We start from the raw sequence: 14,449 nt of genomic DNA, 5'->3' as shown, positions 1-14,449 counted from the left end.
GTTGGGAAAGGTTCGTAAGCAAGAATTTCACTGTAAAGTCTACACCAGTTGTATCCGGCGCATGTGATAAATACAATTTGATTTGATTTGTTCCCAGACGGACACGTTTTGCGGATGGAACCACTTCCTCTGTGAACTCTCGAAACGAACGCAAAAGCCCTCGCGAGAGCCTTGGAATTTCCTCTTTGAACGGAACCTGCTTCCAAGATGGTGAGTGCTGAATTGGGCTACAAAATTATTCTAAATATCTGCGTTCATCGTCGCTTTTAGGGTCATTCTGTACACTGGACAACGATGATGAGATTGTTAAGATTGTTTTTGAGAGCTTTTAGCATGTATTTATTATATTGAAGTTGCATATATTGATGCAAATGAACAGCTAACTGCCAATGCTAAATAGCCTATTCCGCGCTGACACTGCTGCATGGAAGTACAGCTTTTGTCAGTATAGGCTTTGGTTGTGGTCTTTTATTCACAAAATATAGATTGTAGTAACCCTCACTTTTACACACTAGTTTGTTTGTGTGGTTGGTATTGGCCAATCAGTTTTCAACCATCCTTGTCAACTACTTTTGGTAATCTCATTGCTACTCAATGTTGGCTGATTTGTTAAAGTTAGTAAGAACTTGTTCACGAGTTAGTCTCTAAAGTCAGTCCATGTCACTACGGTAGCCATGTGAAGGCTGAGATTTGAACTCAACATTTTTACACTACATGTTTGCTAGTTTATTCCAGGCTTTGGAAGTACAAATTATTAATGCAGAAGGACAGATTAACGAAGGACAATGTACCTAGCAAAGTAAAAATCCCTATTGACCTTGTTTGTTCTGTTATTTCTCTGCAGTCTCTGGTCATTCCTGAGAAGTTCCAGCACATTCTTCGTGTTCTCAACACGAACATTGATGGTAGGAGGAAGATTGCCTTCGCCATCACAGCAATCAAGGTAGACTTGTTCAGAATGTCTTTCTCAGAACCAGGTAGCGATGTCTGCACCGTTGGCAATTGTGGGAATGAACCCAAGTAATGTTTCATTTGTCTTTCCTACACAGGGTGTTGGCAGACGATATGCCCATGTTGTCCTGAGGAAGGCTGATATCGACCTCAGCAAGCGGGCTGGAGAACTGACCGATGATGAGGTGAGGAATACACAGGGCTGTTGTGTACATACTGTTTCTCTAAACATGACAGCTGTATGTATTGGAGGGGCTGAGGCTGGAATTCAAACAACACTGTGCTGGTTGATTGAATCCCAACCTTGCACTCCCTTCGTGGATTATCATGCATCAATCACTGTGGGGTATTGTGATAGGCCCAGTCATCTGCAAACTCAGTCTGCATTGATTCGTTTATTTTTCTACCTAGCATCTCACTAATGTTGATGTATACATGCATTTGTCCCCAGGTCGAGAGGGTAGTGACAATTATGCAGAATCCTCGCCAGTACAAAATCCCTGACTGGTTCCTCAACAGACAGAAGGATGTAAAGGATGGCAAGTACAGTCAGGTATGTGACTGCAGCAGACTTGCGATGTCTGGTGACTCATTTCTAAATTGGAACTAAACTATTTGAGTTAGTAGACATCCCGTCTATGGTTTGTCAATACAAATTGCGTCATTGCTGAAAGCTAAATGTACATTGGTCTTAGAGTCCAGTCTTATAATGTTCCTTGTTTGTGTGTTATAGGTCCTTGCTAACGGTCTGGATAACAAGCTGAGAGAGGATCTTGAGAGGCTGAAGAAGATCCGGGCTCACCGTGGTCTCAGGCATTTCTGGGGGTAAGTGCTGTTATGTCCAGCTATATAGGTTTATTTTATGACCATGGCTGTGAACCCACTCAGAAGGATTTGGGATCTGCAAAAATAAGCACCCACAATTCTACATTTAAAAAAAAATATTGCTTTTGTGTGTTCTAGATTTAATGAAAAGGGGAAATCCCATTTTTCAGCTAAAGGGCTGGTTTCCCGGACAGACTTAGTTCTGGATTGTTTACTAGGGCACATAGAAAATGAAAACAAGTGTTTGTTGTTGGATGAGTCAACTCCCTATTTTTGGACAACTTCCTAACCTTTTGTTTAGACTGAAAGGCACTTTCAAGACTCTTTCAATATGCTTGCAAGCCATGCCAGGAAGCTGGCCCTATAAATGCTTTGTAAATGGTGTTTAGATTGATCTCTGTACTGCTGAGATGTTATATCAAGAATGCATTATTAGCCAACTTATTTTGTAGTCAATTGCAGTCAAACTCAATGTTGCACAGGTTCCTTGAGTAAGTGCTTATTATTGTAGGCATACCAATGTTATGGTATAATGGTACGCACATTCAACTTCTGCTGTCAATGTGTTCAGATCATTTTCTGTGTTTGTCCTACTAACCTACTACTAAATCTCATTAGTATGGGATTTCTCAAGTTGACTTCCTGGATACATTTGTACTGACTGACTGTCCCTCTCTCTTTCAGTCTGCGTGTGCGTGGCCAGCACACTAAGACCACCGGTCGTCGTGGTCGCACCGTTGGTGTGTCCAAGAAGAAGTAAACTGTCTCCCTGCTCCCCATGTGTCAATAAATGCCACAGTTCACACATTTGGCTGTTTGCTCATTTCTTCATACTGGGTTGTTTTGGTGCGGTTTGTTGGAGTAATGTAGTTGACTCAGAACAGAGCCTCGGTCAGTGGTAGTTTAGTCCTTCTTTGCTCCCATGTAGGTAGTTTGTGGTATACTTTTGAAAAGGTTGTCAAAGGGACTGGAGTGATGGTCAAAGTCCTAGGTTGTTACAACTTAGTGCATGGAGTGCTGTACTGTCCACCTTGGTGTTATACATGGTCATGTTCTCATAACCAACCAAGTTTCATTTTGATGAATTATCACAGAGTTGAGTAAAGGTGAGGTCAATTTACGACACTGTAAATGCAACATTTTGTTTTTTCATGAGCTAATTTTTTTTTACGTGCACATTGCATTTCTCTCAATTGGGGGGGTATTTCTGTCTTATAAAACCCTTGTTTTAGAAAATTCTACTGATTGGCTGTGCATGGGCCTATGTCCACCTATGGCTGCACCCCTGCCCAGTCATGTGAAATCCATAGATTAGGGCCTAATACATTTATTTCAATTAACTTTTATATGAACTGTAACTCAGTTTCATATTTTCGTTCAGTATGAATTCACCTACAGTGTATTCTGCATTTTGTTATGTGACAGCCTTATACTAAAATGGATTAAATAGTTTTTCCCCCCTCTACACCCCATAATGATGAAGCAAAAACAGGATTGAGAAAGCTAGTCATTGACTGCAGCTCAGCGTTCAACACCATAGTGCCCACAAAGATCATCACTAAGCTAAAGGACCCTGGGACTAAACACCTCCCTCTGCAACTGGACTTCCGGACATGCCGCCTTCAGGTGGTAAGGGTAGGTAACAACACATCTGTCACGCTGCTCCTCAACACAGGGGCCCCTCGGGTGTGTGCTCAGTCTCCTGTACACCCTGTTCACTCATGATTGCATGGCCAGGCACAACTCCAACGCCATTAACTTTGCTGATGACAACAGTGGTAGGCCTGATCATTGAACTATGAGACAGCCTATAGGGAGGTCAGAGACCTGGCTGAGTGTTGCCAGTACAACCTCTCCCTCCCTCAATGTGATCAAAACAAAGGAGATGATTGTGGACTCAGGAAAAGGAAGACCAAGCATGCCCCCATTCTCATCGACGGGGCTGTAGTGGAGCAGGTTGAGAGCTTCAAGTTTCTTGGTGTCCACATCACTAAGAAACTATCATGGTCCAAACACACCAAGACAGTCTTGAAGAGGGCACTATACAAAGCCTATTCCCCCTCAGAAAAACGATTTGGCATGGATCCTCAGTTCTACAGCTGCACAATCGAGAGCTTCGTGACTGGTTGCATCACTGCCTGGTATGGCAACTGCTCGGCCTCCGACCGCAAGGCACTACAGAGGGTAGTACGCATGGCCCAGTGCATAACTGGGGCCACGCTTGCCACCCAGGACCTCTATACCAGGCGGCGTCAGAGGAAGGCTCTAAAAATGGTCAGACTCCAGTCACCCTAGTCATACTGTTCTCTCTGCTACCGCACGGCAAGCAGTACCGGAGCGCCAAGTCTAGGTCCAAGACCTAACAGCTTCTACCCCCAAGCCATAAGACTCCTGAACAGCTTATCAAATGGCTACCCAGACTATTTGCATTTCCCCCCTCCTTTTACACTGCTGCTACTCTGTTTATTATCTATGCATAGTCACTATCTCTGCCTACATGTACATATTACCTCGACTAACCGGTGCCCGCACACATCGACTGTACCGGTAACCCCTGTATATAGTCTTGCTATTGTTATTTTACTGCAGCGCTTTCAGTATTTGTGACTTATTTTATCTTATTTTTTACATAATTATTTTGTTGTCGGCGCATGTGACAAATACAATATGATTTGAAATATCACATTTAGATAATTCTTCAGACCCTTTACTCAGTACTTTGTTGAAGCACCTTTGGCAGAGATAATAGCCTCAAGTCTTCTTGGGTATGACGCTACAAGCTTGGCACTTCTGTATTTGGGGAGTTTCTCCCATTCTTTTCTGCAGATCCTCTCAAGCTCTGTCAGGTTGAATGGGGAGCGTCGCGCTTAGCATTCAGACCAGAGAATCTTGTTTCTCATGGTCGGTGTCCTTTAGGTGCATTTTGGCAAACTCCAAGCGGGCTGTCTCATGTGCCTTATACTGAGGAATTTCTTCCATCTGGCCACTTTACCATAAAGGCCTGATTGGTTGAGTGCTGCAGAGATGGTTGTCCTTCTGGAAGGTTCTCCCATTTCTACAGAAAATCTGGATATATGTCAGAGTGACCATGGGGTTCACCAAGGCCCTTCTCCCCTGATTACTCAGTTTAGCTGGGTGTCCAGCTCCAGGAAGAGTCTTGGTGGTAACAAACTTCAATTTAAGAATGATGGGAGGCCACTGTGTTCTTGGGGAGCTTCCATGCAGCAGACATTTTTTGGTACCCTTACCCAGATCTGTGCCTTGACACAATCTTGTCTCAGAACTCTATGATCAATTCCTTTGACCTCATGGCTTGGTTTTTGCTGTCATGCACAGTCAACTGTAGGACCTTATATAAACAGGCGTGTGCCTTTCCAAATCATGTCCAATCAATTGAGTTTACCAAGGATCAATGGAAACAGGATGCACCTGAGCTCAATTGAGTTTCATAGCAAAGGGTATGAAATTTTTAAATTTGATTTATTTTGTATAAATGAGCAAAAAAACTTTTCACTTTGTCATTATGGGGTATTTTGTGTAAATTGATGAGTATAAGTTTCTCTCTATCCATTTTTGAATAAGGCTGTAACAACAAAAATGTGGAAAAAGTCAAGTGGTCTGAATACTTTCAAAATGCGCTGTATGTAAAATGTCATAACACAACAGCACCAGTTTCATACCAACGCAACCCTGGCCTTTTTTTATTGTGCTGAATGGATCAAGAGGAATTGCAATACAAATAAGCTGAGTAACAGTTCAAAGTGGGATATATTGCCTTAATTGTACAAAGATCATAGAAAAACTGAGGTAAGAAAACCCATTATATGCCAGCAGAACATACACCGACTATACAAAACAATAACACCTCTTTCCATGAGACTATCCAGGTGAAAGTTATTATCCCTTATTGATGTTACTTGTTAAATCCACTTCAGTGTAGATGACAGGGAGGAGGTTAAAGAAGGATTTTTAAGCCTTGAGACATGGATTGTATGGGTAAGACAAAATATTTAAGTACCTTTGAATGGTAGTAGGTGCCAGGTGCACCGGTTTGGGTCAAGAACTAACGCTCAACAGTTTCCCATGTGTCTCAAGAATGGAAACACTGGGAGTCAACATGGGCCAGCATCCCTTTGGGGGGTGTTCCTAATGTTTAGTATACTCGGTGTATAAAGTGCATCAGGTAAGACTTAATAAAGGAAGTGAAAGCTAGCATTAGGAAAAAGCCCTGTGGACCCTATGGGTCCAAGCTTAGGATAAATCACATTAACTAGCTCAATTCCACCAACCGTTGCTACTTGATATCCTTAATAAGCGGCATAGTGCATCAGTGATGTCTTAAAGAAATTAAATATGACATAAATAGTTACAATCATTAACTAATTTCAAAGCAAGCTGAATTCAGTATAGAAAAGTCCCAATCTACTGCTATATAGCAGTATATTCTTGCATAATATTCAATTCAACCATCCTATATGACCTCTGGTCATTCCAAGTCTGTCTCAAAGGGAAAAGGGGGTTAATCTCTACAACATTTGCCAATGTACACTACCGGTCAAAAGTTTTAGAACACTTACTCAAAGGTTTTTCTTTATTTTCTACTTTGTAGAATAATAGTGAAGACGTCAAAACACACATGGATCATGTAGGAAACAAAAAAAAGTGTTAAACAAATCTAAATATAATTTGTATTTGAGATTCTTCAAATAGCCACCGTTTGCTTTGATGACAGCTTTGCACACTCTTGGCATTCTCTCAACCAGCTTCATGAGGTAGTCACCTGGAATGCATTTCAATTAACAGGTGTACCTTCTTAAAAGTACATTTTCCTTCTTAATGTGTTTGACCCAATTAGTTGTGTTGTGTCATGGTAGGGGTGGTATACAGAAGATGGTACTTTACCAAATAGCCCTAAGTCCATATTATGGCAAGAACAACTCAAAATCAGCAAAGCGACAGTCCATTATTACTTTAAGACATAAAGGTTTGTCAATACGGAAAATTTCAAGAACTTTGTTTCTTCAAATGCAGTCGCAACAACCATCAAGCGCTATGATGCATCTGGCTCTCATGAGGACCGCCACAGGAATGGATGACCAAGAGTTACCTCTGCTGCAGAGGATACGTTCATTAGTTACCAGCCTCAAAAATCGCAGCACAAATAAATGCTTCACAGAGTTCAAGTAACAGACACATCTCAACATCAACTGTTCAGAGAAGACTGTGTGAATCAGGCCTTCATGGTCGATTTGCTGAAATAAACCACTATTAAAGGATACCAATATTAAGAGACTTGCTTGGGCCAAGAAACACGAGCAATGGACATTAGACCGGTGGAATTTTGTCATTTGGTCTGGAGTCCAAATTGGAGATTTTTGTTTCCAACCGCCGTGTCTTTGTGAGATGCAGAGTGGGTAAACATATGATCTCCACATTTGTGGTTCCCACCGTGAAGCATGGAGGAGGTGTGATGTTGTGGGGGTGCTTTGCTGGTGACACTGTTAGTGATTTATTTAGAATTCAAGGCACACTTAACCAGCATGGCTACCACAGCATTCTGCAGTGATACGCCATCCCATCTGGTTTGCACTTAGTGGGACTATCATTTTCTTTTCAACAGTACAATGACCCAACACACCTCCAGGCTGTGTAAGGGCTATTTTAGAGGAGAGTCATGGAGTGCTGCATCAGATGACCTGGCCTCCACAATCTTCCGACCTCAACCAAATTGAGATGGTTTGGGATGAGTCGGAACGCAGAGTGAAGGAAAAGCAGCCAACAAGTGCTCAGCATATGTAGGAACTCCTTCAAGACTGTTTGAAAAACATTCCAGATGAAGCTGGTTGAGAGAATGCCATGAGTGCAAAGCTGTCAAGGCAAAGGGTGGCTATTTGAAGAATCTCAACTATAAAATATACTGTATTTTGATTTGTTTATCACTTTTGTGGTTACTACATGATTCCACATGTCATTTCATAGTTTTGATCTCTTCACTATTATTCTACAATGTAGAAAAGAGTCAAAATAAATAAAAACCCTTGAATGAGTAGGTATTCTAAAACTTTTGACCGGTAGTGTAAAATCCTCACACTGATCTGAAATGATGTATCAACAAAATCTGGCAGTCCTGATGCAAGGTCAAGCAACACTTGGTGGTCTGAAGGAAGGCTGGACTACGTAGGTGTTGCCTGTCGGTGTGCACACCGGTCCAGACAGCATTTTAAGTCAACCATTCGATTAAGGAAAAAATGTGTAGGTATTGCAAAAACAACTTCATACTCAGGTTTGATTAGAAGCTACGGAAGATAAAAACAGAAAAACTTCAGATTCTGAGGTCAAAGTTGAAGACCTTCAATCTATGGAATGTTCCAAATGACTACCTTAGAAGCAGCTACACGCCACACACAGAACTCTGTCAGAGACAGCGTGTGATAACGGCTGAAGAGGGAGGACTCCTGTCCTCCTCACCCCTCTTTGGGCTGTGGGGACTTCTGCTGCGGTGGCTGTGATGGTTGAAGAGGTTGGTCCTTGGTGGGGGCATAGTAAAGCTCCAGAGGCTTTCTGACCTTCCAGTACTTCTCATTCACCAGCTCTAAAGTCAGGGATCCATTCAGAGTCTGAGAAAGAGGTACAGAGAAACGTGAGGGAGAAGAACAAGTCAAAGGGAATGGTAGGAAGGTAAAAATAAAGCAATGGATGAGGATAAAAGTAGAGTTTAAAAGGAAGGTGATAGGAAAAAAATGAGACGTGTGTCAGAGGTATGAGAACGGATAATAGTCATTGATAATAGCTCCCACCCTGAAAAAAAAGAGAACGGATAAGCTTGTGTACTCACAGAGAACTGTCCCCCTGATGTGGTGATGTAGATGGTGTATTGCTTCTCACTGACGTTCTTCAGGCTGGCCCCTCCTGCTGATTTCTCTCCTTTAGCCCCCGCCTCCACTCCCTCTTTCCCCTTCTCCATCGCTGCATCGGATTGGCTGTCTCTTTGCCTCTCCTCCAGAGCGATACGCAGAGCCAGGTACTTAGACAGGTGGTCCACTGTGGCGTTGGCTGTGGTCTTCACATATCTGAGACAGGAATGAGGAGTGACAAAAACAAAACTATTAAAAAACACCCTTCAGGAATACATTCCGAATTGAAATTACCATCATTTGAGAAGTCATAACAGAACACCTCACAGCTTCCCCCCCCTCCACACACAGCCCTCACCTGGTCTGGCTGTAGTCCTGTGTGTTGACCAGCAGGGGGTGCGGACGGAAAACCAGCTCTATCTCTGAGCCAGGGCCCTCTTTGTGGTGCCGGAGCGGGGCCGTGGGGCTGCCCCCATCCACCTCCGGGCCTGACTCATCTGACACCCTGGGCCGCTTAGGGTTCCGGCTGGGCCCGGCCTCAGAGGGTGTGTGGCTCGGGGGGAGGGGCGCGTGGGAAGGCGCAGAGTCGTGGGAGAGGTGTGACCGTGCATCCCCGTTGTCCTCGCCGCCGCTGAAGGTGGTGTTGTCGCTCTCCTGCGCCGGTTTGCGCACTCGCTGGGCTCTGGGGCGTCAAGGGTGAGCAGAGCGAGAGAGGCCATTTTAAACTTCGAATCCTCAATAAAGTAGGAACTTTCCCTGACTTGTGCAGTCAGGTGTTGTTTGTTTGTCTACATACTAAGTCTGACAACTCTCTCCTAATTCCAAGAATCTTTCAACTGGGATTTCTGGGAAACCTATAAACCCTACCCCAATCCTCCCTCATCTCCTACCTGTGCATAGCCTGCATGCGCAGCCCCTCCTCAATGCTGGAGCTGAGGGCCTGCTTGTTGTGCAGCCGGTTGAGTCTCTCCAGCACCCGGTCCTGGTGGGCCTCGTACTCGTCGCGGCTGGGGTAGATCTTGGAGATGAGGGCGTCAAAGTTGGAGTCGCGGCGGAGCGAGCGTCTCGACACAAGCTTCTTTCGGCACGTGGGGCATTCCTTGTTCCTGAGGAGGAGAGGACAGAGAGCGAGTTAAAAATACACTTTATAAAGTATCTTCACAGAAATGGAACAATCTTCAGTATGGAGGTTCTCCTCAGATTTATACGAGGGCACAGTCCGGAGTAGCGAGAATATAGTCATCCTCAAATAGTCACACAGTTGTGTGTGTCCCTCACCCTGATCGGAGTGCAGTGACGATGCAGTCGGAGCAGAAGCGGTGCAGGCACTCCTTGGTGGTCATTGTGTTCTTCAACATGTCCAGACAGATGGGGCACATCAGCTCACTGTGGAGGCTCCGGGGGGACACCGCTATCTCTGTGCCGTCCATGATCGCCTCCTACAGGCAGGGAGGGGAATGTGTCAGACAATACAAGCACATATAAGTCTATGATGGCCCATCCATGTTCTTCATGGGTCAGCGTTAAACTGATTGACCATGGTCACAGTTCCTTACACAGATTTTTGTTATGAGAAACTATAAAAAGCACTTCTGTTTCTGGAAATGCAATACAATTAAATCACTTTTCACCAGGATGCATTTGTAATTATTCCTATGTGGAACGTGGCTGTCATTACCTGTGGGCTCCTGTGCAGTTCATACAAGCTCAGCTCCCACGTCTTACTGGGGTTTTGGATGTTGACTGGAGTCGCCATTTTGTGTTTTATAGACCCCTCCCTATGGAAACATGTTTAAGATATATGTTACACACATTATATGTCGTTTTAGGTAATTAGGCCTACATAGTCTGATGAGAGATGAGCTGTGTAAAGGTTAGATTGCAGTTGATTGCGTTACATCACTTTGACAGTTTGTAACTGAGCAACCCAGTTTGACAGCTGTCAGAACAAGTGATGAGACTTAAGTCAGATAGCCAAATAATTATGCCGTAAAAAAAAAAAAAAAGAGGGATTTTTTGTTGTTGGGAGAATTGGGTTTCGCTAGCTAACGTTTGTTGTTCTAAAAACAGTCAAATGTCTAAGGCAATGCAGTTAGCGAGCCTAACTACATCTCATTGCACCCTCCTCCTTTGACATTTCATGCACATTGAGCGAGGTTGCGTGCATTACGTCCTCCTTTGTTGTATCGTAGCTACTTTGGTAAATAACTTATCTTGTCACAATTACATACATCGAGCAAACTGTCAGACTTCGATAGAATCGTAATGTCACACGATCATCATGCTATCTATCCATGTGTAGCTAGCTTACTTCGGTAGAAACAAAAAAGTGACTTGCAGTCTAGCTAGTTATGGGGTCTAGCTAGCATAGCTAGTGGCTACTTACCAAGGAATTTGACGGACAGCTGCCCGGTGACGCAAGCCCACGCAGAACAACTAGCTAGCTTGCTACGAACACCGGATTGTAACGAAACAGTTTCAAGCTCGTGCCACTATGACCACCGTGTGACGGGATTATTTTCCATCACGATGTATGTTGGGGGAGGGGGTGATACTATCGCTATTTTTCATCCAGAATGACAATAATTATTCAAAGACGACAGGTTTGGAAACCCTCTGTAGCCATCGTTCTCTTTTTTTTTCGCCGGATGTGTGGAAGCAACTTGATTTCCCTTGCAAAATAGCTCCGTTTGTTAGCTACCCCTGGTGGCTATTTGGGGTATTGCATGCAACAACAAAAACTTTCCTAGGGAGCCTGTTCTCTTGTATTGAGGTAAATTGCAAATACCGTATCAGCACTATATTTCTAAGAAACATTTATACACTTTTAAAGTGTGTCTGTCCAATGCCGATCAAGTGCACTTGAACATATTGAAACCCACAACGTTTGGGGGGAGAGAGAGAGAAATCATAGGGGGGAAAGAGGAGGAGAGAAAGGAAGGGGAGATTGGAAAGCTTAAAACCCTAGGCCTATATGTATTGTCTATTTGTAGTTGAACTCTGGGTTGAATTGAAACAATAGCTGCTGATGACTTTGCAAATGCTATATAGGCCTAAATAGTATAGATGCTATATGACTTATAATGTATGGTTACATTTTAGTTGCTTAAACCTACCCTTTGGAATTATTTCCATAGAAACAGTGAATATATTTAGTTATTAAGAGATCTCTCAATAATCATTCTTATGATAGCACATTGTTAGTCCGGTGACAAATATAAAATCTCAGCAGGACTTGGTTAAAACCCAGGATGGGAGACCAAATGAATAGCTGTAGATACTGTAGATCAACTCTCCAGTAAGCCTGGTCTCATAGAGTAGACGTAACATAGTAAATGTATATCCGAGATGCTCAAAATAGTATGATATGTTACGTTTGGTATGGTTACATACAGTTAAAGTCAGAAGTTTACATACACCTTAGCCAAATAGATTTAAACTCAATTTCTGACATTTAATCCTAGATCACCACTTTATTTTAAGTATGTGAAATGTCAGAATAATAGTAGAAAGAATTATTTATTTCAGCTTTGATTTCTTTCATCACATTCCCAGTGGGTCAGAAGTTTACATGCACTCAATTAGTATTTGGTAGCATTGCCTTTAAATTGTTTAACTTGGGTCAATCGTTTTGGGTAGCCTTCCACAAGCTTCCCACAATAAATTGGGTGATTTTTGGGCCATTCCTCCTGACAGAGCTGGTGTAACTGAGTCAGGTTTGTAGGCCTCCTTGCTCGCGCACTCTTTTTCAGTTCTGTCCACAAATGTTCTATAGGATTGATGTCAGGGCTTTGTGATGGCCAATCCAATACCTTGACTTTGTTGTCCTTAAGCCATTTTGCCACAACTTTGGAAGTATGCTTGGGGTCATTGTCCATTTGGAAGACCCATTTGCAACCAAGCTTTAACTTCCTGACTGATGTCTTGAGATGTTGCTTCAATATATCCACATAATTTTCCACCCTCATGATGCCATCTATTTTGTGAAGTGCACCAGTTTTGTGAAGTGCACCAGTTCATCAGACCAGAGGACATTTCTCCAAAAAGTACGATCTTTGTCCCCATGTGCAGTTGCAATCCGTAGTCTGACTTTTGTATGGTGGTTTTAGAGCAGTGGCTTCTTCCTTGCTGAGCGTCCTTTCAGGTTATGTCGATATAGGACTCGTTTTACTGTGGATATAGATACTTTTGTACCTGTTTCCTCCAGCATCTTCACAAGGTCCTTTGCTGTTGTTCTGGGATTGATTTGCACTTTTCGCACCAAAGTACGTTCATCTCTAGGAGACAGAACGCCTCTCCTTCCTGAGCGGTATGATGGCTGCGTGGTCCCATGGTGTTTATACTTGCATACTATTGTTTGTACAGATGAACGTGGTACCTTCAGGCGTTTGGAAATTGCTCGCAAGGATGAACCAGAATTGTGGAGGTCTACAATTTTTTTTCTGAGGACTTGGCTGATTTATTTTTATTTTCCCATGATGTAAAGCAAAGTGGCACTGAGTTAGAAGGTAGGCCTTGAAATACATCCACAGGTACACCTCCAATTGACTCAAATTATGTCAATTAGTCTATCAATTAGTCTATTCTGGAATTTCCTAAGCTGATTATAGGCACAGTCAATTTAGTGTATGTAAACTTCTGACCCACTGGAATTGTGAAGTGAACTGTAAACAATTGTTGTAAAAATTACTTGTGTCATGCACAAAGTAGATGTCCTAGCTACTTGCCAAAACTATAGTTTGTTATCAAGAAATTTGTGGAGTGGTTGAAAAACACGTTTTAATGACTCCAGCCTAAGTGTATGTAAACGTCCAACTTCAACTGTAAGACAGATGGTTAATTAAGGCAAAAACGAAAGTAAGGTGGTTGGTCAGGGTGGATGGGTGGACATATAATGCGAACGAATAACAACCTAAAGGTTGCTAGTTCGATTTCCGTCATGGACAACTTAAGCATTTTAGCTAATTATGAACTTTTTAACTACTTACTTCTTTTTCGATACTTTGCAACTATTCAGCATGTTGCTAACCCTAACCCTAACCTTAACCCTTTACCTAACTCCTAAACGTAACAACCTTAACCCTAACCTTAACCCTAACCTTAACCCTTTACCTAACTCCTAAATGTAACAACCTTAACCCTAACCTTAACCCTAACCTTAACCCTTTACCTAACTCCTAAACGTAACAACCTTAACCTTAACCCTAACCTTAACCCTTTACCTAACTCCTAAATGTAACAACCTTAACCCTAACCTTAACCCTAACTTTAACCCTTATACCTAACTCCTAAACGTAACAACCTTAACCCTAACCTTAACCCTAACCTTAACCCTTTACCTAACTCCTAAACGTAACAACCTTAACCCTAACCTTAACCCTAACTTTAACCCTTATACCTAACTCCTAAACGTGACAACCTTAACCCTAACCTTAACCCTAACTTTAACCCTTTACCTAACTCCTAAACGTAACAACCTTAACCCTAACCTTAACCCTAACCTTAACCCTTTACCTAACTCCTAAACGTAACAACCTTAACCCTAACCTTAACCCTTTACCTAACTCCTAAACGTAACAACCTTAACCCTAACCCTAACCTTAACCCTAACTTTAACCCTTATACCTAACTCCTAAACGTAACAACCTTAACCCTAACCTTAACCCTATCTTTAACCCTTATACCTAACTCCTAAACGTAACAACCTTAACCCAAACCCTAACCTTAACCCTATCTTTAACCCTTATACCTAACTCCTAAACGTAACAACCTTAACCCTAACCCTAACCTTAACCCTATCTTTAACCCTTTACCTAACT

The 14,449-nt window shown here is 42.6% G+C and overlaps 2 protein-coding genes across 2 annotated transcripts; one reads left to right on the top strand and one right to left on the bottom strand.

The window, feature by feature from the left end:
* Positions 1 to 103: 103 nt before the first annotated feature.
* Positions 104 to 2,583, top strand: rps18 (ribosomal protein S18). Its single transcript, XM_029658234.1, has 6 exons — positions 104 to 210; positions 845 to 943; positions 1,050 to 1,136; positions 1,403 to 1,504; positions 1,685 to 1,776; positions 2,461 to 2,583. Exons 1-6 carry the CDS (start codon positions 208 to 210, stop codon positions 2,534 to 2,536), a joined length of 459 nt encoding a protein of 152 aa, XP_029514094.1. The 5' UTR covers positions 104 to 207; the 3' UTR covers positions 2,537 to 2,583.
* A 2,865-nt stretch (positions 2,584 to 5,448) lies between these two features.
* Positions 5,449 to 11,291, bottom strand: LOC115129005 (E3 ubiquitin-protein ligase RING2-A-like). The gene is made up of 7 exons (XM_029659146.2): positions 11,017 to 11,291; positions 10,309 to 10,408; positions 9,909 to 10,069; positions 9,521 to 9,736; positions 8,989 to 9,312; positions 8,612 to 8,846; positions 5,449 to 8,393 (listed from the first exon to the last, which is right to left on the bottom strand). Exons 2-7 carry the CDS (start codon positions 10,384 to 10,386, stop codon positions 8,241 to 8,243), a joined length of 1,167 nt encoding a protein of 388 aa, XP_029515006.1. The 5' UTR covers positions 10,387 to 10,408; positions 11,017 to 11,291; the 3' UTR covers positions 5,449 to 8,240.
* Between the last annotated feature and the right edge of the window lie 3,158 nt (positions 11,292 to 14,449).

The sequence above is a fragment of the Oncorhynchus nerka genome, linkage group LG4 (genome assembly GCF_034236695.1).
Source record: "Oncorhynchus nerka isolate Pitt River linkage group LG4, Oner_Uvic_2.0, whole genome shotgun sequence".
In the NCBI taxonomy this organism is placed as follows: domain Eukaryota; kingdom Metazoa; phylum Chordata; class Actinopteri; order Salmoniformes; family Salmonidae; genus Oncorhynchus; species Oncorhynchus nerka.
This window is presented reverse-complemented; position numbering and strand designations above follow the sequence as displayed.